The 23,705-nt window shown below is 47.7% G+C and overlaps 2 protein-coding genes across 2 annotated transcripts in view; both read left to right on the top strand.

Moving 5' to 3' along the window:
* Nucleotides 1-7,639: 7,639 nt before the first annotated feature.
* dhh (desert hedgehog signaling molecule) lies at nt 7,640-17,233 on the top strand. Its single transcript, XM_018760224.2, has 3 exons — nt 7,640-8,810; nt 13,865-14,126; nt 15,833-17,233. The coding sequence occupies exons 1-3, from the start codon at nt 8,499-8,501 to the stop codon at nt 16,660-16,662; spliced, it is 1,404 nt and encodes a 467-aa protein (XP_018615740.1). The 5' UTR covers nt 7,640-8,498; the 3' UTR covers nt 16,663-17,233.
* Nucleotides 17,234-22,474: 5,241 nt separating this feature from the next.
* Nucleotides 22,475-23,705, top strand: part of kmt2d (lysine (K)-specific methyltransferase 2D) — a 32,131-nt gene continuing 30,900 nt past the window's right edge. The window contains exon 1 of the mRNA XM_018760422.2: nt 22,475-22,700. The gene's annotated coding sequence lies outside the window, so the exon portion shown is untranslated. The remainder of the gene's footprint in view (nt 22,701-23,705) is intronic.

Raw genomic sequence — 23,705 nt, 5'->3', positions numbered from 1 at the left:
CTCTCCGTCCTCCTTCCCCTTCTATTATTCATTTCCTCTCCCTTTTTTTGAAGTCTGGGGAGAGACCCCAGCCAGCGCGCTGATTAATTTCTCCATCTTAATTTTGTTTGCATTTCTTTTCTTGTTTTCTTTAGTTGGATGTTGTAATTGAATAATTTTGATTTAGTCTCTTTTCTTTTGTTTTGCTTTCCTGCCGCTTTGTTTTCTGCTGCCTTTCCTCGGCCGGTAGGGAGTCAGCACAAATGTTCCCGAAACGCCACGCATCAGGAGCGGGCCTTTCCTGTGCCCCCGTGGCCACGCATGCTCACCCCACCTCTTCGCTTATAGCTTTTTGTGCACTCAGTCTAACTGTATTCCAAATCTAACAGCACTATAAAACGCTTCTTTCCCCCCCGTCTGTTCGTCACTAGTTCTTTGAGCTACTGCTTACGCTTGATGTCAGGTTATTTGGGGGGGGGGGGGATATTAAAAGTGACAAATCCTAATGCGTATCCAGTTTTACTAATTAAAATAAGTTGTATAGTTTTCCGTACTCAACTCGGTCTCGTGTCTCCAGTATATTTATTTTACGTGTCTTGTAATCTCAGAAAGTTAAGTATCTAAAGGGAGTGTTTTCTATGGATGTAGGTGTTTCTAGTCTGGAATCTTCAACCACATGTACATATTCCCATCTTTATGACTTTTTTTTTTTTTTTTTTGGGAACTTGTGTTAGAAATCAATGTGATTAATCAGAGGCTGTCAATAATGCAAAATGTCTGGATGTCGCAATGTGATATTCTACATTTACTCACTTAAGTGTCACTCCCCCCCCCCCCACATGACTTACTTTTAAGTGGTTTAACATTTTATTTATCCATTCATACAGCTTAATTTTACTGGAACAATTTAGGGTAAGTACCATGCTCAAGGTTACTACAGCCAGAGGTTGGGATCACACCCAGAACCTTTGGGTCCAAAGGCAGTAGGTCTAACCACTGCGCTACCATCTGTTCCATAAACTATTCTATTTCACACATTTCTGGACTGCTTGTCCCATTCAGGGTCACAGGGAGCCAGAGCCTAACCTGGCAACACAGGGCATAAGGCTGGAGGAGGAAGGGGACACACCCAGGACGGGACACCACACCACTCTGTTGCAAGGCACCCCAAGCAGGACTCAACCCCCAGGCCCACCGAAGAGCAGGACCTGGTCCAACCCACTGCGCCACCACACCAACTATTCTATTATTAGATTAAAATGCACATTTGTGAAAAAGGAAAGAGGACTAAATCAGGACCTGTAAAACTTCATACTTGGCAAGTTGAGCATGAGGATTGAATAACAAAATCACACACACACACACATTTTCAGAACCGCTTGTCCCATACAGGGTCGCGGGGAACCGGAGCCCAACCCGGCAACACAGGGCGTAAGGCCGGAGGGGGAGGGGACACACCCAGGACGGGACGCCAGTCCGTCGCAAGGCACCCCAAGCGGGACTCAAACCCCAGACCCACCAGAGAGCAGGACCCGGTCAACCCACTGCGCCACCGCGCCCCCCATAACAAAATCATTTTTTCTTAATTTTGTTTCCTTAGTAGTAGGGCAGCAAAACTGGCATTTCTTGTCTACATGGGGAAGTTTCCATTTTCCTATGTGCTTCTCTTACTGAAAACGCAAAATGTAACATTTGTGATTAAGGTTGTTAAAGGTAGGATTTCTCACATTTTTATACAAGTTTTGATGGCGGGGGGGTAAAACAAGTGCAGATTTATTTCTAAGGTGAGATGTAAAAATTTCCAGGCTGAGACGCTATCATAGCGTGAATTTCAGGTTATTCCCTGTTGGCATGAATTCTCTGAATAGTATTTTGAGGGTCATTTCGAAAATGAGGTTTTAAAGACCTGTTATTTGTATGAAATACATTTTTTCTTGCTAGGTGTTCAAAGGAACGAGAGGCTCCTCTGGCGAGATGGCGTCTGACCGCTGGGCAAGACGTTTGGAGCAGCAGCCGGAAATTTCCGTCATGAAACCATCTAAGGTGTCGCCCATCAAGGTATCATTTTCAAGAAGTCGCAGGCTGGGAGAAAAGGGACAAAGGGAATACGGAAGCTCCGCAGCCGTGCTTATCGCCGCTATCATGTACAAAACGTCTGGGTCGCATCTTATCCCACCCAGGGCCAATCAGTGTGTGTGTGTTTCTCAACTGAAGAATGTGGTATCTCCTCAAAAGAGAAGAGTTCAGCAGGTTGCCACCTTTGGTAAGCCATCATAAGTAGTGATTTACCACAGCAGGTTCCTCTACTAAGCCATTCGCTATAATTTACCGTTTACATTGCTGGGAAATTTTTACTGTACCGAATGAGAGGCACCAATATTGTGGGTGCCGCGCAAGCAGGGTACGTCCTTCAAATACCAGGAAAAGCACACGGACAGCTAGTCGCTTAACGGTTGCAGCTGCTGCCTTTGGACCCGAAGGTTGCAGGTTCAAACTGCACCTCTGGCTGTAGTACCCTTGAGCAGGGTACTTAAAGTAAATTGCTCCAGTAAAATAACTAGTCTGTGTAAGTAGGTGAGTAATTAGTAGTGAAGTGAGGATGGAGAAAAGTGTTAGATATGTGTGAAACAGCAGGTGATGGTCTGACCCCTATGCTGTCTACTGCCACAATACCCTTGGTCATTTTCACACACACATGCTTTCTGAACTGCTTGTCTCATATGGGGTTGTGGGGAACCAGAGCCTAACCCAGCAACTCAGGGCGTAAGGCTGGAGGGGACACACCCAGGACAGGATGCCAGTCCATCACAAGGCACCCAAAGCGGGACTCAAACCCCAGACCCGCTAGAGAGCAGGACCCAGTCCAACCCACTGTGCCACCGCACCCCCTGGTCCTTTTCATCCTTTTCTACATGCTGGGGTTAGGCATCATTGGCACAGCCCGCGGCTCAGTAATACCGTTCACCGAAACACCGTGACCACTGGGATGGCGTGAACGTATCGCTGCTTCGAGAGCTCCCTTTTCCCGCCGAATACATGTGCTGCTCTTGCCGCGGTGGAAGGGCGAGAAACGAAGGCAGATCCCTCTGTGACCAGAGGCGAGAACCCGGGGAGCTCGCGGCGACTCGTACCACCATTTCTCCGCACGGCAGACTAAACGGGACGTGGGCCGCCTGTAACGGGATGCGATAGGCTATCTTTATTGTCAAAACACGAGAATGAAGGGGGGAAAAAGACACAGATTAGTTTTCCTGACAGGCAGCCGTTTGAAGCGCGTGCCAAAGTGCATTAGGAGCTATTATTCCTGCTGTTAGCCACCGGCGAGCAGAACAGAGCTCGCAGGAAAAGGCGAGACTTTCTTCTTAATCAACTGATAATGGGTCACACTGTCCGCCGGGCCCCGCGCACCCCCGCCCCGCATGCACGCTCGCCCCGCGCTCGTGGCGCGCTCGTTTCCGACGGGCTTCCCGCGCACACTCTTCTCGCGGCGGCGCTCCGTCTCCGTGTCGCTCTCGCGCGCTCGGGCACCACGCCGCCGGACACTCGCGGCCACGTACCGATCCCGCGTGCCTCTGCGCCGGTCGGATGGAACCGCTCAGCTGCGGCGCGGAAAGTTCTGGCAACTGCTCCCGGTTTACGCCGGGCGGCCTCTGGAGAAGTGCTGAATGAGTGCGGGTAACGTGTGTCTGGCCTGTTTGCGGACTTGACCTCTGACCTGTCCGCTTCACGACAGGAAGGTTCCACCCGGGTTAGCCATTGTCCAGCCTCCTGCAGCATCCACACAGATACACAGATTACCTTGATATTTCCAGAAGTACCAGGATCATGTAATTGCCGTCAGCGCGTCACACACGGACGCGTTGTGGTTTTACGTCTTTGACCTCGTGCCGCATTGTGGTCACTTTGGAACGCGTCGAAATAATGCATAAACAATGCGGACGCTCTTTAAAACCTTGTGCCAGGAGCAAAAAAATACGCAGCGAACGACACACTCACACACGCAGCTGCCACCACCCTTTTCTTCCTGCGCTGATAAGGGGGTCAGAGAGCGTTGCATGGTGGGAAGAGGAGCTCCTGCTCCCGTCTTCTCTCGGGAGGCAGATCTGCTCAGCTTGCGCGAACCAACAGACGCTTCGCCTCTCCTCTCTCGACGTTCCACGTTCGGCCGAGACTTTGGCGGTTCGAGTCTCGCCTTCCAATTTGGAGATCTGGGTTTGGATCCCAGCCAGTGCTGGAGACCTTACATTTTTAGCAGACGCTTTTCTCCAGAGCGACTTACAACGGATACTATGTAGACTTACCAGCCCACACACCTTATTCACCGCAGTGACTTACGCTGCCAGATACACTACTTACACTGGGTCACTCATCCATAACATCAGTGAAACACACACTCTCTCTCTGTCACTCACACACTATGAGTGAACCTGAACAGCATGTCTTTGGACTGTGAGAGGAAACCAGAGGACCCAGAGGGGACACAGGGAGAACATGTAAACTCCACACAGACTGAGCAGGAATCAAACCCACATCCTCTCACACCACCCAGGCACTGTGAAACAGCAGCTCTACTCGCTGTGCCATTTTCTGGGTAGAGAGAGCAGATGCAACACGATGGGGCTTTAAGGGGAACCTAGTGGCACTGTGGTTAGAGCTGCTGCCTCTGGACTCTCGAGGCTGGAAGCTTGAATCCCACCACTAGCCGCAGTACGCTTGAGAAGGTACTTACCCTAAATTGCTCTGGTAAAAAAAAGATACCCAGCTGAACAAATGGGCGTAGTGTAAGCGGCTTAACATTGCAAGTTGCTTTGGAGAAGAGTGAATAACATCACACAAGCCAAGTTACTGTGTTTTTATGCTCCGCTGGCAAAACCCCGAAAAGGTACATGTTGACAGTGATGTGCTGAAGGGTATTGATTTAAGGGGAAACCGTGAGGACGGACAAAGAGTGGGACATGTTAACCTTGAGAGGTTTTCCAGTAGCAGAGATGTGCCGTATGCTGGGAAGGCGCTTCGGTGCTGTGGGGAGAGGAGGCTCCAGACTGGGCGACTGTGAGGACAGGTGTGAGATCAGTCCTGCAGCAGTAGGAAAGTACACGGGGCAGAGTAACTCGGGCAGGAAAGATCTCGTTTTCTGTGCTGTGGCTGCGCAGGAAGCCAAGCTATTCACAACGCCATACTCCCATCCTGAAGTGGGGGAGCGAGGGTGGTTGGGAGCCAAGGGGGGGGGTAAGGGTGGGAGAGTATGCAATTCTAAAAACTTGTAATAATTGCATGAAATCAATTTCTCTCGCACACAAGTTTGCTTCCTTCCGTTCCTTTTAATGTCTAATGCAAGCGCTTTGACTTCTCTTCTTCGGAAAAGGACTTCAACGTCACTAATTGTCCCAATTAAAACGTTTCTCCTTTCGATTGACTTTCCCTTTGATTTCGAGATTATTTGGGATATTGTCCCTTTGTGTACTCGAACCCACCCTCGACCTTCCTCCGCGTCTGGATTTAGACAGACGCACCATCCCTCCCTTGAACATTCTGGCCTTCTCCGGAGCGCTTTGAAACTTGGTCCAGGGTTGCACGGTGTCTAAATCTGGAGAGATGTTTCATTCCCGATGCTCCATCTTCGAGATTGTTGACGAGCAGCAGATCCGCAGATCCGAAGAGGTCTTCGTGAGGTTACCGACGTTCCCATAAAAAAGTCCATAGAGAAAAATGACCTCAAGCCCTAGCAGAAAAAGCAAACGAACCAGTCAAACAAATATTGTATGTTTCGGGCCTGCTTTACATTTGAGCTCCACCTAAGGGATTTTCCACTGATTCCACACCTCTCTCGATGTTTATTTAATAGTTTATTTCTCACTTCACGTTTTAAGCCTTTGTATGATTATTAAAAGTGGCTCCGAACATGGGCCTCCTACCAAGCACGTCATGTTGCCCGATGGAGTACAGTAAGAGGAGGTGAGTGGGAGGCCTCACAGTATGCACATCGGAGGAGGTGTGAGTCTGTGTTCATCCCTCCGGTTGACGTGGGTGTCATGCTTGAAAGGGCAGACATCAGAACTGGGCTACTGACCACAGCCGAGCTGGGAGGGAAAAGGGAGAGAACACGTAAAAACGCAGCAAGTGCCAGTCGGAAGACCCGGCAAGACCCTACACCACGAGGGGTTAAAGAGACGGAGCTGGATTACAGCGATGTTTATGTACGATATTCCCACACAGCAGTCCTTCCTCACTCTTGTTTTCCAACTGCTTCGCGAATGTAAGAGTATATACCGCACGCGCTAGCGTGCACCTCGCCTCTCCGGCGTGTGGGCATTTCCAGGAAGCCTCGCTGTCGGTGACCCGTGCAAAACAGTTTGACCCTTTGCCTCTGCAGGTTGATTTATTCTAATTTAAATTATCAGACTTGTCATAATCCTGGAAATGCACTCTTTGTTAAAGGATATGGATATTTTTCACGCGCATTTTTCTCCTCCTTCTTTTGCTGGTATTATATCATTATCTTATGGGTTTCTCTGGCTTTTTTAAAATTCCAAGCTATTGTTCTGCTGCGGTTAAAAATAATACACGGCTGAAGCTGACTAGGGTGTTTCCAGTTAAGAGCTCTTCAGTGCAGAGGGTCAGGGGCTGCGTGTCACTGGGGGTCCCCTGATTCTGCTAGGAACAAAGGGAGGGCCCTTTGAATGTCAGTGTCTGTGTCTGTGTCAGGGCTGGGGAGTCTCCCGAGCAGGAAACTGTCAGAGGGAGCCCTGACTTGGAGTCACGGGTCCTCACCTTTAATACACGCTATTTATACACCACAATGGAAGAGCAATGAAAAACAGTCTAGCCTTAAGAACATGCAGAAAAACAACGGACACTAGCGTGATCAATTAGGCCGGTTATTAATAATCGCTGTAAAGGTTTCATTTACACTTTTTCTGCGTATCGTTCGCTTGACACAGCGCATGGGATTCCACAAATGCTTCCGAAAGTGATGCGGATGTCACTTGTCTGTCTCACACGCACCGTTTGAAACGGCTTGTGGCGAACCAGAACCTAACTCGGTAACACAGGGCGCAAGACTGGAGGGGGAGGGGACACACCCAGGACGGGACGCCAGTCCATCGCAAGGGACCCCAAGCAGGACTCGAACCCCAGACCTGCCAAAGAGCAGGACCCGGCCAAACCCACTGCGTCACCACGCCCTCCGATGTTATATATAGAAATGTATTTTTATTTATATTTATTTATTTTCATTATAAATGTATTATTTTTATTTAGGTAACGCCTTTCTCTTCAGCGACATACAGTGTTGCACAAGTGAGTCACACTTTTATTCAACAGAGTATACTTACTGTATCCACTCAAGGTAAAGTACTTTGATCAAAGATACTAGGGGCTAAAACAAAGACCCTTGAGGGTGCAGTGGGACACTGTCAGTTTGGCACTGCCTGCTGCGCCCAGTAAGTAACCATAAAAGAAAGGTTTGCTTGCTGGTAGAGAAAGAAATTATTATTTTTTTTTTTAAAAAAAAAAGAAAAAAAAAGAAAACAAAAAACAAAAAAAGGAGCGGTTGACTGGACGTCAGATGGAGGTGGGCGTGTGCGCAGCTGTCAGTGGCGAAGGCGCAGGAAGGGAGGGCGATCCTGCGTCCACATTATTAAAGACCCGATGGCAGGAGCGGAGCGGAGCGTCCAGCAGCGCACGCTCTCCGGAGGAGGTGACGCTCGCCAAGGACGCGCAGAGTGAAGCCGGGCTGCGGGGCACGCGCATGGCATGGGATCACCATGGTACTAGAGGGGGAAGGCAAGAGCAGCGCTGCCTCTAGGAACGCGCGACGACACGGGAGTGCGCAGAGGAGCCCCTTTAGCGCCTGCGACTGACACCACCTGGAACTGACACCTGCGAGCGAGGGCTGCGCGAGCCGAGCTGCGCGAGCGGAGCCGCGCGGCGCACCGCACGTGCTGCCGACAGAACGGTGACTTTCGGACGCGCTCTTACACAGCGCTCGCGTGGAACGAGTTTATTCGGCTTTATTGTTTCGCGGCAACACACGTTTTAAATAAACCAGTAGGAGGTCGAGGGAAGAAAAAGATCGCGCTGTTAAAGTTCTCTTAGTTAGTTGTTTTTTGTGTGTGTGTGTCAAATTTACCTACGACGTTAAAAGGGAACTTTTTGCATTTCGTTTAACAGTGTTATAAATAAATAACGAAAATGATCTACCTCCGCGTGCAGTAGGAAACATAGTTAAACACACGAACGTATTAAGGAGATTTTTTTTTTTGGCTATGATAAGCATCAGATAATAATTGAATAGGTATTATTATTATTATTATTATTATTATTATTATCATCTCCTATTAAAAGTTCTGTAGAAGCTGCTCTTTGGCTGCACGTTGTCGTGCGGAAAGTGTGAGCCGCGCCGCTCGCCCACTTCGGATGGCAGCACGTGCCCGCGAAGCTGCCCGCCAGGTGGGCTAATCACCTCCCTCCCCCTCCCCCGCCCCCCTGCACCTGCCCCTTCCCCTGTCCCTGCGCCAATGTCGCCGCCCTCGTGGCCAAGGCTGGCACGGCTCGGCCTGCTCACACTCTGCACCTGGACCTGCGTCGTGGTCCAGGGATGCGGGCCGGGCCCGAATTACGGGGTTCGTCCCAAAGGCCGCAGAGTGACCCCCATGGCTTACAAGCAGTTCGTCCCCAATTTCTCGGAGAACAACCTGGGCGCGAGCGGGAGGTCAGAGGGCAAGATCACGCGCAACTCGGAGCGCTTCAACGAGCTCGTGTGCAACTACAACCCCGACGTCATCTTCAAAGACGAGGAGAACACCAAAGCGGACCGCTTCATGACCAAGGTAAGAGCGCACGGGGTGGGGTGGGGTGGGGTGGGGGGCTTCGCGTTAGCTCTAATTTAATCTTTCATTTATTACTAAAAAAAAAAAACAAATTTACCCGTTTTGCCAGAATTTTCTACTGACAATTTATTCCAGATATTTATGTCTAGGGGGATGCGGTGGCGCAGTGGGTTGGACCGGGTCCTGCTCTCCGGTGGGTCTGGGGTTCATGTCCCACTTGGGGTGCCTTGCGGCGGACTGGCGTCCTGTCCTGGGTGTGTCCTCTCCCCCTCCGGCCTTACGCCCTGTGTTGCCGCGTAGGCTCCGGTTCCCCGTGACCCCGTATGGGACAAGCGGTTCGGAAAATGTGTGTGTGTGTGTTTATGTCTAATCATTCACATGTTTTTTTTTTCCACTTTTTAAAGGAAACATTTCTCATCTTTACATTTTGCATTACAAACAAAATTATTATCATGCACTGGAGTCGGAAACACGATTTTGTTCATCTGCCAAAATTTTTTTTTTACAAAGTTTTTGCTCTCTGCTATGTAGTGCTTGGTTCAAGTTCATCCCAAGGATGCTCAGTTAATAATAATAATAATAATAATAATAATAATAAGGCTGCATCATATAGTCAGGTCTGCAGAAAAGCTCATTGGTTCCAGACTGCCATGCCTCCAGGACCTGTACTGCTCCAGAATCAGGAGACGGGCAGGGAAAATCGTGACAGACCCCTCTTGCCCAGGCCAAAGCTTTTTTGAACTTCTCCCATCCGGTAGGAGCTACACATCACTGTGCGCCAAAACAACAAGATACAAAATCGGTCTCTTTCCCCACGCTGTTATGTCCATGAACAGCTGACTGTTGTTAATGTTTAAATTTTCCGCTGCAATACTTTTTCCCTCTTAATTATTCCCCTCCTTCGTTATTTAATCGATCCCTCATTATTTATTTCATCCCCCATTATTTACCCCCCTCAAATGAATCCCTGTGTGTATGTATGTTTATATGTGTGTATATGGTATATGTATGTTGTTTTTTGGTCTACTCTACAGTATGAGCCATTGGGAATCAAAGCAAAATTCCTTGTATGCATTTGCGTACTTGGCCAAATAAATCTGATTCTGATAATAATAATAATAATAATAATAATAATAATAATAATAATAATGATAGGGATCTACCTGCAGGACACCTGCTCTACTGTTCCCTCCACTTAACTGTGTCTGTGCCATGTCAGGAAAGATGTAATATTTCGATATTCCTCTACCTGGTTATTAATTCACCAGGACAGGGGGCACCGTGCGTTTCACGTGACTCACAGAGATTCCCTGATGAACTCTTGCGACCTTCACTCTTGCCGTATCTCAGCTCTCACGCCTGTTTTTCATACGTGTTGCTTCATGGTGAAGATGAAATCGGAAGTGTGTTTCTGCTATGATGATGAGCGAGGACAAATACACCAACTCTAAGCCTCAAACAGTCCTTTGTTTTTCCAAGTCGGGCGATAAAATCCCGGCCACTGCAGACACAGTGGTTTTCCAGCCTAGTTTTTTTTTTTAATTATTAATTGAGGAGTAAATCATTTCAGGAAATGCAACACACCATAAAATTATACTGCGCTATTGCTGTTATCCTGATTTGCGCTTTGGAAACTGGGCCGTTATGTTCATTTTCAAAATACACCCCGTAGTTTTTTTGATTAGTCAGCAGAATTTTAGCTGTTGCACCAGTTTCATCTGTCTCTGTACAGTAGCTCCTGTTGCCTTTTTTGTCATTTGGCAATAAAGAGCTTTCAATGACAGGTAGAGCAACAGGCTCTTCCGCTCTAGGTAAGCCAACATTCGCACCTTTCGTACCTTTAGTTTAGTGGCATCGCTGTTACGCATTTGGATTCAAGCACATCTTCACCATCCATACATGGGGGCAGCTGGTAGAGTGGTGGTCAGAGCTGCTGCAGCCTTTGGACCTGAATGTCCCAGGTTCGAAACCCACCTCCAGCTATAATACCCTCGATTAAGGTACTTACCCTAAATTGCTCCAATATAGTTACCCAGCTGCATATAAAAGGGTAAATATTGTAGGGAGATTAACATTGTAAGTGGCTTTGGTGAAAAGCATCTTGCTGAATTAATAAATGTATCTTGTGCTGGATAAGATCGCCCAAGAATAAAATTGTCTTCAACTTATTTAGAGGGTCTAGCACCGGTATGAACTGCAAGTCATTATTTGTGACATTTACCTGATAAGGACACATACTCGGTTTGTTCCATGTCCAGCAATAAAAAGTTGTCCTTGAACTAAAGTGTGACTTCAAGATGTATCATTTGGAATTTCACGTGTTCTGCCGACGGTAAAGATTTCGGCGAATGACCGTGGAATTAAAAGCGCTGCTTTTCGGGTCTGCACTACACGTATAGCATCTGTATGGAAAATATTTTGCACTAGTGAAAAAACAATTTTCTCACCGGTGATCGTTCGTGAGTCGGGCCCGCTCATCGATTACGGAGAGATGACAGGCAGAAACGGTCCAATTGTGTTATGCAATGCTGTGTGTACACTCTTTCAGCTGCTAAGTATGGAGTCCATTCTCTCCTTGTCTGGCTACATATGTAAATATCCGTGTCTAAGTATCTGGCCTCTCGGTACCCGATCCAAAGTCGAGCGCATGTATGTGCGCTCGTGCCCTCTCCTTTGCCCAACTTTCAAAGGGATCCTTTGTGCATCTTTTAGAGGCTCTGCGGGGTCGCCTGTCCGAAATTCCCGCCTGCTGAAGTAATGGCACCGTTGGAAAAGCCCCTATTGTAGTTGTGACAATGAAATGCCTCTCTGCTCTGCAGTGCGAGAAAAATGTCCTTCAGTTTGTTTTCTGACTCTCCGTCCTCCTTTCTCACTCTTGCTGTCACATTCCCCTCTGCCTGCCCGGACATTCCACCCTCGGCCCTCTCACTTAGCCTGGACCTTGCCTCTCTGCTGGCCCTGGCTCCCCCGCTCCCTGCCACCTCCCCTCCACCGATTTCCCTGTCCTGCTGCTTTATTATGGCTAACACCTTGTGTGTGTGTGCGTGTGTGTGTGTGTGTGTGTGTGTGTGTGTGTGTGTGTGTGTGTGTGTGTGCGTGTGTGTGTGTGTGCGTGTGTGTGCGTGTGCGTGTGTGTGCGTGTGTGTGTGTGTGTGTGCGCGTCTTCTCGGCCCATAGTTCGTAGGTAGAAGTTTTCTCGCTAATTGGAGGATATAGGTAAGCTCGCACCCTGGCCGAGCGAGAGACACACACCCAAGTTTTCCTTCCAGAGCCTTCAGCTGTGCAGATCATTAACTAAGGGTACAGCAGAAGGAGCACACTGTTTCCAGCTTCTTTGGCCTACGTGTGCGCGCAGTTTTCGTTTCGTCCTCCCCGTCGCGTACGAGACGGTAAAGCCGAGAAGCGCGTGCTGCGAGGCGGGTCTGTACGTCCTTTGTCCCCACCGGAAAAATGGACTGAGGGTGGAAGTCAAAGCAGCGCAGGGCGACGCTGGAGACAGAAGCGACTTCTGAGCGAGAAGCTCCCGGAGGAACACGGAGAAAATGCACAAGGCACAAGCAGAAAGAAAAAAAAAAAAAAAAAAAAGACAAACGGCCTTGAAAGTTCTTTCGCGTTGCACAAATTGCGAAGGAATGCCTGGAGATTGGCTACAGGGCCTTTGTTTCGCCGCTCTGATTGTTTGAGCAAGGCGGGGCCGAGGTGCCCTTTACCAGCGCTCAGAAAACAGGGGACGGCACATGCTGATGTCACACGTGTGAAACCAGAGCAAGAAACACATTCAACGGCCAAGCGACAAAGATGGGATTGTGTCGGGGGGCTGTTTGAAAACGTGATGACAAAACAGATATCGCATGAATGAAACCCAGATGGGAGAGGGGGGACAATGGACAGAACCCAGGCTCTTCCCAGCAGCTGTCTGTCCTCTGTTAGCGAAACATTCCGCGTGTGACACATTCCGCTCCTTTTTGAGTTTACCTGTACGCACAAGTGCTTGTGGGTGTGCAGGTGTCCCCGCCTGTAGTGGAGCAGCAAGAGCTTTTCATGCGAAATGCACAACTGTGGGGGAAAGAGCATCTAAAGATCGCTTTCCAGAAGAGTCTTCGGGAAAAAGGTTAAAAAAGTAGAACATTCTTTACCTTGACCCCCCTGCACTCAGAACTGCTGAGACTCTCTCTACATTGTCAAAACTCACCTCTCCCTTGATCTCGTAAGCGTTATATGTGTAATGTGAAAAATGTGTTTTTTTTTTTTAAATCTGTTTTATAATTTTAAAATAAAAGGCCTAAATGCGATCGGTGCATAAAGTAGAAAGTAACAAACTAGGTTTACTTAAGAATCACTATGTCTCTCTCTCCTAATGTAATGCACAAATTGTATTTTCGCTGAGATGGTACGTTGCTTTGGAGCAAAGCGTCTGCTAAATGAATACATGTAAATGTAAGCGGAGCTACTCGCGCAGTGTACACTGGTGTCTACTGTGGTATGTGACTGATTGACTGTACCCCAGAATCACGTCTGCATCCAAATCTCTCCTTCTGTTGATGTGATGCACTTTTTGTATTGTTCTCCAAGACGTACAGTGCTGCTCGAAAGTGTGCGAACCCCTCTTGTCCCTTAGTTTTACCATAAAATGGTTATTTAATGCAGATCACTGTTTCTCATGTGACATAATAGGTGTGAAATGACCAGTTCTGTATGTTGCTTTAGAGGAAATCATGTGTGTAGTAGAAACACACAAGTAGTGCAGGTGTAAAAATAAGTGAACCCCAAATGTCAGTGGTTAAACCAAATAGGTAAGTAGGATCAGCTGCATAAATTATAATCGCTTATTAATTTTCTAAGTTTATTTTAATATTTTACACAAGAATAATGGCCATCCATGTAAAGTTCGCATATTTTCAATCAGCGCTGTACGTTGTTTCGGAGAAAAGCGTACACTAAACGAGTAAATGTAAATGTGAACGTACGGAGGTCCGTTACTCAAGCGACTGGTCTCGACGTCTTGTTCGCAGAGAGTAGACTCCTCATTAACCCCGAGACCGTCTCCCCAACAGCGATGCAAAGACTGCCTCAACGTACTGGCCATCGCTGTGATGAACCAGTGGCCTGGGGTTCGCCTGCGCGTGACGGAGGCCTGGGACGAAGACGGTCACCACCCTCCCAATTCTCTGCATTACGAGGGCCGCGCCGTGGACATCACGACCTCGGACCGCGACGCCTCCAAGTATGGCCTCCTGGCCCAGCTTGCCGTGGAGGCCGGATTCGACTGGGTGCACTACGAGTCCAAGTCTCACGTGCACTGCTCCGTGAAGGCTGGTACGAGTCGGCCCGTGCCGCACGCACGCCTCTCGCATTTTCGTCGCAGCGAGTTAGTTGGCCACTCTAGCTTCGGCTCATCTCGCCTGCGGTGAAACTTCTCACCCTCCCCGAAAGCATGAAAAGCTGTGGTAAAACGTACGGCGCAATGCAAACTTGGTCAAATCCTGTCTCTGATGTTAAAATGCTACCAAAGTATTTGTCGGTACATTTTGACTAAACCATCCTTTAAACAAACGACTTTTCACAAGAGTCCAAGCAGAAGCTGAGGGGTAATGTAATAAACACACACACACACACACACACGTACAGTCTGAAACTGCTTGTCCCAAGCAGGGTCACAGTGAACTGGAGCCTAACCCGGCAACACAGGGCATGGGGTTGGAGGGGGAGGGGACACACCCTGGACGGGACGCCTGTCCATCTCAAGGCACCCCAAGCAGGACTCAAACCCCAGACCCACCAAAGAGTGGAACCCGGCCAAACCTTCTGCACCATCGTGTCCCACACACACACACAGAGAGAGACAGAGTCCAAAACCACTTGTCCCATGCGGGGTCGCGTGGAGCTGGAGCCTAACCCAGCAACACAGGGCGTAAGGCTGGAGGGGAAGAGAACACACCCAGGACGGAGCGCCAGTCCATCACAAGGCACCCCAAGCGGGACTCGAACCCCAGACCCACCGGAGAGCAGGACCCGGTCAAACCCACTGCACCACCGCACCCCCTACGTAATAAATACACACACACACACACACACACACACTTTCAGAACCGCTTGTCCCTTACGGGGTCACGGGGAACCGGAGCCTACCCGGCAACACAGGGCGTAAGGCTGGAGGGGGAAGGGGACACACCCAGGACGGGACGCCAGTCCGCCGTAAGGCACCCCAAGCGGGACTTGAACCCCAGACCCCCCAGAGAGCAGGACTGCGGTCCAACCCACTGCGCCACCGCACCCCCTACGTAATAAATATCTCCTTTCAATTTGTAAAATTTTGCTTTGCGTAGAAAACAATATAATCATCTATCCAGTCATTATCGATAACCATATGTTTAGTGGTTCAGGACCTAGCCTAGAGGCACAGGACAGTGGGAAACACACACTCTCATATATACACATACTACAGGCAACTTATAGACCTGGAGAAAACACTCAAACTTCACACAGACTGTCTCGGATTGAAACCCACGGCAGAATCCACAGCCTAGGAGCTATGAGGCACCAGTGCTACCCGCTGTGCCGTTGTGCCGCCCAGCCATCACGTTCGCTTCACATAACTGCTCATGCTGTTTGCCGTGGGACAGTTTTTCTGTCCAGTGTGAATTGTTCTTCTTCTGCTTTTCCGCTTTCCTTGGACGCTGGTGCTCGCCACGCGCTCGTCCCTATCGCCCGGGACGCTCTCGGTTCGCCACGGTTTAATTCTCTTGAGGAATCGGGGATAAGGGTTCGTCCGTTTCGAACTCAGAATTTACTTCGACAGCCATTCGTTCATTTTTGGCACAGAAAAACTGATCAGCTCTCAAGAACAAAAGCTCGAGTGCAAATGTTTCACTTTGTATTTATCTTCCTCGAATGGCAGGGGACAGTTTCTGTTTTGAAATTTTAAACTTTCACCTTTGAGTTTATGCTAACAGCCTTGTCTCTCTCTTTTTCTCCCCTGCCTCTTTCTTCCTGTCCCACTTCATTCTTCTCCTCCTCCTCAGATCACTCGGTGACGGTGGAGAAAGGGGGCTGTTTCCCCGGACGGGCCCAGGTGCACGTGGTGGGAGGGGGGCGGATCGCCATGTCCTCCCTTCGGCCCGGAGACAGGGTACCGGCTCTGTCCGAGTCCGGCCGGGTCGTGCCGAGCCGGGTCCTGCTCTTCCTGCACCGCGACTCCGAAAGCAGAGTCCGGTTCCTAGTTCTGCACACGGAGCACGGCCAGAGGCTGTCGCTCACTCCTTCGCACCTGCTCTTCCTCGCCCCGAGTGGCGCCCCGCACCCGAGCCAGTTCCGAGCTCAGTTTGCCAGCAGGGCTAAGCAGGGGCATTACGTCCTCGTCCAGGGGGACGAGGGGGGGCTGCGGCCCTCTCGGATTGTCTCCATATCTGCGGAGGAAGGGAAGGGAGTCTACGCCCCCCTGACTGAACACGGCACCCTGTTTGTGGAAGGGGTGCTGGCCTCCAGCTACGCGGCTCTAGAGGAGCACGCGCTCGCCCACCGGGCCTTTTGGCCGCTGAGGTTCCTGCTGTCCGTCACACAGCCGCTGCAGGGGAAACGCATCGAAGGGGGCCACTCTGCAAAGGAAGGGCAAGGCCTCTCTGAGAACCGCGCCACTCACGGCAATCTCCAGGGCCTGAACGTAACCGGTGGGAACGGAGCCTTCGTTAGTGCCCGGCGACGCCGGACTTGGCCCGTGCCTTCGACCCAGGGAAGCGCAGAGGCGAGCTGTGAGGACCGCGAGCGGGACCGGGGACCGAAGGTGCACTGGTACGCCCGGCTGCTCCACGCTCTAGGCCGCATTCTTCTGGATCCGGAAAGGTTTCATCCATAGAGACCCGGCGATTCGGCGGGCAACGCATCTCGACGTCCCGCGAAAGGTCCGCGTGCGGCCAGCACTTCCGAACGCTGCCTCCTGCTCCTTGACAACATTCGCTGCCCTTCGAAGCCATTCGACGTCAGGCCCGTTATTGACACATACGTGCATTTAAAACATATTTATTTATTCAGCGTGCTTCTACCTACAGTTACCGTTCTTTGCCGTCATATTTATGTTAGCAAGTTATAAAGCAAGTTTCGAGAAGGTGGAAGGCCCCGGAGAAGCGTTTCTGCTGCTCACGCATTGCGCATGGAGACACAGTTAAGGTTTTTACACTGGAAAGGATGTTCTTTTCACCAGCTCCTGGTGCAATGCACTCCGTAGCCAATATGAAATCCTTTATCCTGCTGCAATAGCTTCCAGATATTATGGTAAATATCAGAAAAATTGTCGTTTGTTTTATTAACATTCGGAAGTGGCGTTCGCGGTCGTGTTTTTCTGGAAGAACGAACTAAAACACTGAAAGGTGTAATTTGTGAAATCAGCTTTTTATTATTCTAAGAAGACAATGAAAATAAATATGGGCTAGAACCAACGAAAGCTTTATTTTTTTACCTATGGAATCATAATATATAAATGTATCATTTTATTTGAATTATTCAACTTAATGATGCCTTTGTGTCATTTGTAATACTGGTGTTTTTAAAGTGTCATTAAAAATAATAATAATTTAATTTTTTTCTATAAATTCTGTTTGGTTGTTTCACTATGTTTTCCGGCGGAATGTTTCGTGGCGTACATTCTGACTGGTCGAAAACAACGGGAAGTTCAAGTTCGAGACAAAAACAGCGGTGTCCCGTCACCGTCCTCGGTATCATTACACCTCTGACCTTTGTGTTATTTTTGCATTAATTATTTCCCACTTAATGATTGTTGCTAAATCAGTTGTGACTGAGTGTGTCACACAGCGGGAAACTATAAATGTCTGGAATGGCAGAGTTTTCAAAAAGGGCACCTTCAGCAGGGAGAGTCCAGAGACAACTGTAAAAACAGGCTGCTGGTCATTTCCCAGGACCGTCGCTGGGCTCTGTGTTTATTTCCAGCAGAGAATTTGAAAAAACTCGTACCCGTATTCTTCACCATCTGAGGGGATTTGAAGGATAACTTTTCATAAACAGCCATAACATATTTCCTTCTTTCGCGCTATCATTTAAATCCCATTTGTTGAGTTTATGTCATTTATCTTAGCAATATGACACAGTTATAGATACTGGAACGCCTCTATCAGCCAAGGCCTCTTCAAGGACGAGTGTAATATTTTGACTAAGGCTCTGCGTGTGAATTTCAGACCGAGTTTCAGTTATGAAAGAAAATAGCTGCAAGTGCAGCGATACGATATTGCATTATTTGGCTCTTTCCTGAAGCAAAGCAAAACAAAATAAATGAGCTTCGAACCTATTTTAGATTAATTAATAACTTAATTGCCGAGCACAGAGAATAATTATGTAGGGCACGCAAAAAGGAAACTGAATCCTGCATCAACAGGTTCGTAGTAAAATTATTAATAAATAATTACATTAAAATCATCCGGTTGATTCAATCAGCAGCACATGAAAGCACAACCATAGTTATTTTAGCATAATTATTTAAATCACCACTCAGCTGAACACAGATGTGGTTCACTGGGACCAAATCACTGCTTGTTCAGTGTACATTTTAACAGATTTCATGACTTTTTTTGCTCTGGCATTTTGCTCTGTGACATAATACTGACTCCATATCGTAATATATATAGCAGAAATATAGTGTATGATGCATTGATGGGGTGTTTTCCACAAACACTTACGGTCTGGAGCAATGGAGTAAAGAGGGTCCAACTTTTTTTTTTCTTAAGGAATATAACAGCCACTCGAGTGGTTAATAAGAAGCCAGTATGTGCCTCAGGTGCTTCGCATGCCGTTGTATCACCACCCGTTCGTCTCAGTCTTCCTCTCTAGCGCTGTTTCTGCTTCACACCACCTGACCTTGTTCACCTTGCGCTGCAAAAAGCACCAGCTCCTTAAGTGGGCTTATGGCAAGTATTCTTCTCCACTATAATTCTGACATCGTTTCCTACGTCTGAGGGTGGTCCAGAGGTACGACAGCTGGGTGTTTCGGATCTACCAGCCCCAGCAGGCCCTCCTTTCATTCTCCCAGTCGTTCGATACGGAGCCTCCCTCCCCTCTTTCAACAGTTCACGGATCCTGCATTTGCTGTTAGAATTAACTTCCTGCTCTGTACTCTGCGTGTAACAGGTTTCAGCATCAAACACCCCATTCTCTTGAAAAATTCGATGGAAAACCACTGGTCAGCGGGTCTGCTCAGTGAACCTCCTTGTATTTTATGAAGGTTGGGGTCTGGTTAAACAGCAAACTCCTGGTTAATAATTGAAATATCATTTAAACTAAGAATCGAGTTTTAGTTCTTAAGGCTATTTACTATGCTATTTGCCCAGGCCACTATAAAAATATACCCTATAAAGCGTGAGAACATCAAATTTTTAAAAAAATTATTATTAATTGTCCACAAATGTTAGTGCGCTCCCCACTGGGCAGAATATAGCAGTGCAGCAGGGAGCCCCAGATCATTCAGACATCAGTCTCCTGATGTCACAGACTCAAGCGCGCGCGCGCACGCACGCACGCACGCACGCACGCACGCACGCACGCACGCACGCACACACACACACACACACACACACAGAGACTGGCTGAAGCCGCTTGTCCCAATACTGTGATACATTTATGTTACTTCATTTAGCAGACACTTTTCTCCTAAACAACTTCCAATGAACTCTACGTAGTATTACGACCCCACACACCTTATTCACCAAGGTGACTTACACTGCTAGATACACTATTTACACTGGGTCGCTCATCCATACATCAGTGGAACACACTCTATCTCTCTCTCTGTCACTCACACACTAGGGGTGAACCTCAACAGCATGTCTTTGGACTATGGGAGGAAACCAGAGCACCTGGAAGAAACCCATACAGACATGGGGAGAACATACAAACTCCTCACACCAAGCAGAGATCAAATCCATGTCCTCTTGCACCACCCAGGCACTGCGAGACAACACCGCTACTCACTGTGCCACTATGTCTCCTTTTGGGTGATGTCAGTTGGTGGTCAGTTTATATCACACAACATCAATCAATGTCTCAGATGACAGTGATTCTCTTAGCAGCTGTGTTTTACATTTATCTGATACTTTTCTCCAAAGCAATTTTCAATTACTTACCTGTTTAGACAGCTGGGTAATTTTACTGCAGGAAAATTTTTTTTTTTTTTTGAAAGGATAAGTATTTTTCTCAGGGGTACTACTGCTAGAGGTGGGATTTGAACCTGCCATCTTTAGGTACAAAGGCAGCAGCTCTACCAGCTACTCCCACTAGGAATTTTCAGAAATGCCCTGCTTTTATATGTCATGGGTTCCACGAACCTTCAGTTATTTATGCAGTTACAGCACAGCAGTAATCCTCTTTAGGCTGCTGTGTGTTTGGATGACACTCCCATTTGTAGCGATAATTGAGGAACTGGCTCGGCACTTGGAGCACATCCTGCTGGGTGTGACAGTTAGTCGGCTTCACAGTCGGTTTGTTTTCCCTCCAGGAAGTTGTGCAGATCGCTACCTGCTGCAGGGGTTTTTTTAGCCCGTCTGTCTTCGTCAAATGCTGCAACCACCGTTTTTTTAAGAAAATGTAATAACATTCATTTGTAATACAGCAAGCCCAAATGCGAACGACACAGTCGTGTTTTGTTAATTAAGACAAAAATGTTTTACTAATGTGGGGGTGGGGTGGTGCAGCAGTGCAGCGGGTTTGGCCTGTCCCTGCTCTCAGGGGGTCTGGGGTTCGAGTCCTGCTTGGGGTGCCTCGTGACAGCCTGGTGTTGTGTCCTGGGCGTGTTCTCTTTGCCCTTGTGTCCTGTGTTGCCGGGTTAGGCTCTGGCTTGCTGTGATCCTGCTTGGGACAAGCAGGGTGTGTTTTACCAATATTACCATTGGGTAGTACAGTATACCATTGTGCACTGGTATACTGACTTCACAAATCCTTTAATTTGTAAGATACAAGAAGGTAAAATGATAAAACACAGTAGGTAATACATGCAGCTTTTTATTTTTAGTAGACATAGGCGCAGCTACACACCACAGACCTTCTCTAGTATTTGCGCAGGTCTTGCGTTGCGCTGCCTCCAACATTGTGGCGTCAACTTCCGGCTTCTAACTTCCGGTCTTCCAGTGTCCGGCGCTGTCTCCGTTTCCTCTTTTCCCGCTGGGAAGTGAGCTGTATTCTGCTGCGGGTGCTTTTTATTCAGTTGTCAATTTGCTGTGTGTGAAGTGTGTGAGAATTTTTCAGTGAATTAGAGAAAGCACAGAGTTTCCCCAAACACTTCGAACTGAGAATCCACTACGAATAACGCATTTCTTTACGGAGAAAATGGCTATCCTACTAAACATGCAAACTAGTTACGTATCTGCGCCGAAGGAACCAGACTTTTGGATAATAGAGCGACTGTTTTGTGTCCCACACGATGTATGAAAAGAGATAATAAAGAGGCTGGTTCGCGGTGCCGAATCATGTTTCTCTTGGGCGACAGCAGGGTTAAATTAGGCTGTTTTTTTCCACAACATAATCGTTACCACATATTTTGAAGATAAATATCCAACGGTTATTCTACGGAGCTGGACTGTTTGATCAGCATCCAAGGCAGGTTTAAGATTTTCACCTGAGACAAAACCGTTACGCAGCCTGTTTACCTGAGAGAAACGTTTTTCAGAATAGAGTAATTATTACGAGGAGAAACTTTACAAGAAAGAGTACGTTCTAGTGTTCAGCAGATGTGGGAAATACAGTTCTTAGCAAATATGAGGACAATGCGTAGTAGTCTAAATACATGGAATATGCTTCTGTACACGGATTTTTCTTTCACAAATACAGCTTCTGTAAAACATCAAAGGAGCGAGAATTTCGAAACTGAATAGCTTATTGAGCTGCAAGACACTCGAATCAGCCACTTCCCCCTCAAACTGTCTGCAGAAGTGGAGGAAACGGGCTGTAATTTAGTGTCACGAAGGCAGTGAGTGTTTGTGGTGAAGTGTTCGCGCCAGGAGGCGACATCCAAGTCTGTTTCCTCGACCGTCTGAAAGTCACGATAAGGCTTGTGGCAAAATTGAAGCAGTTTCGGGAGCGCTGAAGGCAGTTATTCCGATGCCAGATGTCGAACCACAACTCCCGAATCGTTAAGTATAGTCGTTTATGGGAAATTAATGCACCGGCTGACGGTTTGGATTTGCCGTCACGTCCGTCAAATTCTGCGGAACACACAGAGTGCTATATTTCGCGCCTCAAACAGCCCTGAGTTGTCCTGGGTTTTTAAAAAATAAATAACTTTTAAAAAGTGGCTTCTAATCTAAATGATGAACACAGATGTAATAATGGGGAGCAACGTGCTAAGAAATACCGAAGCAAGTCCAAGTTATAGCCCTAATACTCATACCGTACTATTCATGCTTGAATTTTCTGGTTCTCAACTAACCCGTCAAGTTGTTTATGCCTCTTAAATGGAATTGCAATAAGCCGTTATTTAAAAACAATGTCGGAATGAGTTGCTTAGTTTCCGTGACTTTGTGTGTACGTGAGGTGTTTCTATTAATCGGATACTGAAAAGATAAAATTAACTGACGTATTCTGCAAGCTGCCATTTACAGTGAGTGCACAAGCACTGCGGAACCATCTCTTCCCGCGCCACGTTTCTACACGGTTCCTCCGCCGTACAGGAAGTTCAGCACACGGAAGTTGTATTGTCTTTTGTGTTTCTACCTTTGGGGGTAGTTTTATTTAAAGAGAGCAATATTCAAAATCGGATGTATGCAAGTGTCCGTAAAGCTGCCGAGAGCGACTCTCTGTGAGTAGCGACAGCTGCGACTCTACGGGACCTTTGCTGAAACGCTTGGCGAATGTTGCTGAATTCGGTGCCAACAGTTTTCGGAAATCTCGCAGAAGCAAGTGCGCTCCCTCTCTGCTCGACTTTGAGAATTCCCTAGCGAGCGTGTCCATATTTCTCTTCTCCAAATAACCGAAGAAGTGTTGCATAAATCTTCGTCTTTAGCGGAAGTGAAGTTTGTCACCTTGCTTCGCCTGCTTGACAAACAAAAAGTTTGAAAGTTTGGAAATCATGATGGACGGCTGAGTTGATCCGACTACGGTCTGTATTGGAACGACTGACTGTATTATTTTATTTACCATCATGATTCTGGTTGTGATTTGCTCTCCGAACTGTCTTTTGTGATGCTTTGCGATGTGAACGAAAGCTGCGGTCGTGTACATGAGGATTTCTAGCATTTGGAGCTAGTTGACCTGCTTAGTTCGGGCGGCTCAGGCTCCCCCTGTTTACACATTTCCTGCCGTCACTCGTTCGCACGCGTTTCGGACACGAATCACTTGTTTCCGAATCGTAGCAGGAAGTGTCAAAAGAAAGAGAACATTTTTTTTTTTTTTCTTCAACTAGCCTCTTGTTTTCATTCCCTTTTCCCCCATCTGCACAAATCCACTTTGCCATGGCTATGTAACACTTATTTATTGCCTTGCACAGGGGTGAGTGTGACGGTCGTTGATGCTCGTTTACACGATCGAACAACATCAAAGTCATAGTTGTACAAACTTTGTAACAAAGTAAAGTCAGAAGTGCAATAAATACTATAGAAATAGTTATACTTTACAGGAATGTATTGTGTATGTCTAAGTAATGGGCAGCTAGTGGGACAGCTGCTAGTGCAGTAGTTAGAGCTGGTGCCTTTGGACCCAAAGGTTGTAGGTTCGAATCCCACCTCTGGCTGTAGTACCCTTGAGCAAGGTACTTGCCCTCAGTTGCTCCAGTAAAATTATCCTGCTGTGTAAATGGGTAAATAACTGTAACTAACTTAACGTTGCAACTTGCTTTGGAGAAGAGTGTCAGATGCCGTAAGTGAATAAATGTCAGTGGAAATGAATAGTGAGGCTACTAAATAAAAA

This window comes from Scleropages formosus, chromosome 19 (assembly GCF_900964775.1).
Source record: "Scleropages formosus chromosome 19, fSclFor1.1, whole genome shotgun sequence".
Classification (NCBI taxonomy): Eukaryota; Metazoa; Chordata; class Actinopteri; order Osteoglossiformes; family Osteoglossidae; genus Scleropages; species Scleropages formosus.
Note: the sequence above shows the minus strand (reverse complement) of the source record. Positions and strands in the feature narration are given on the sequence as shown.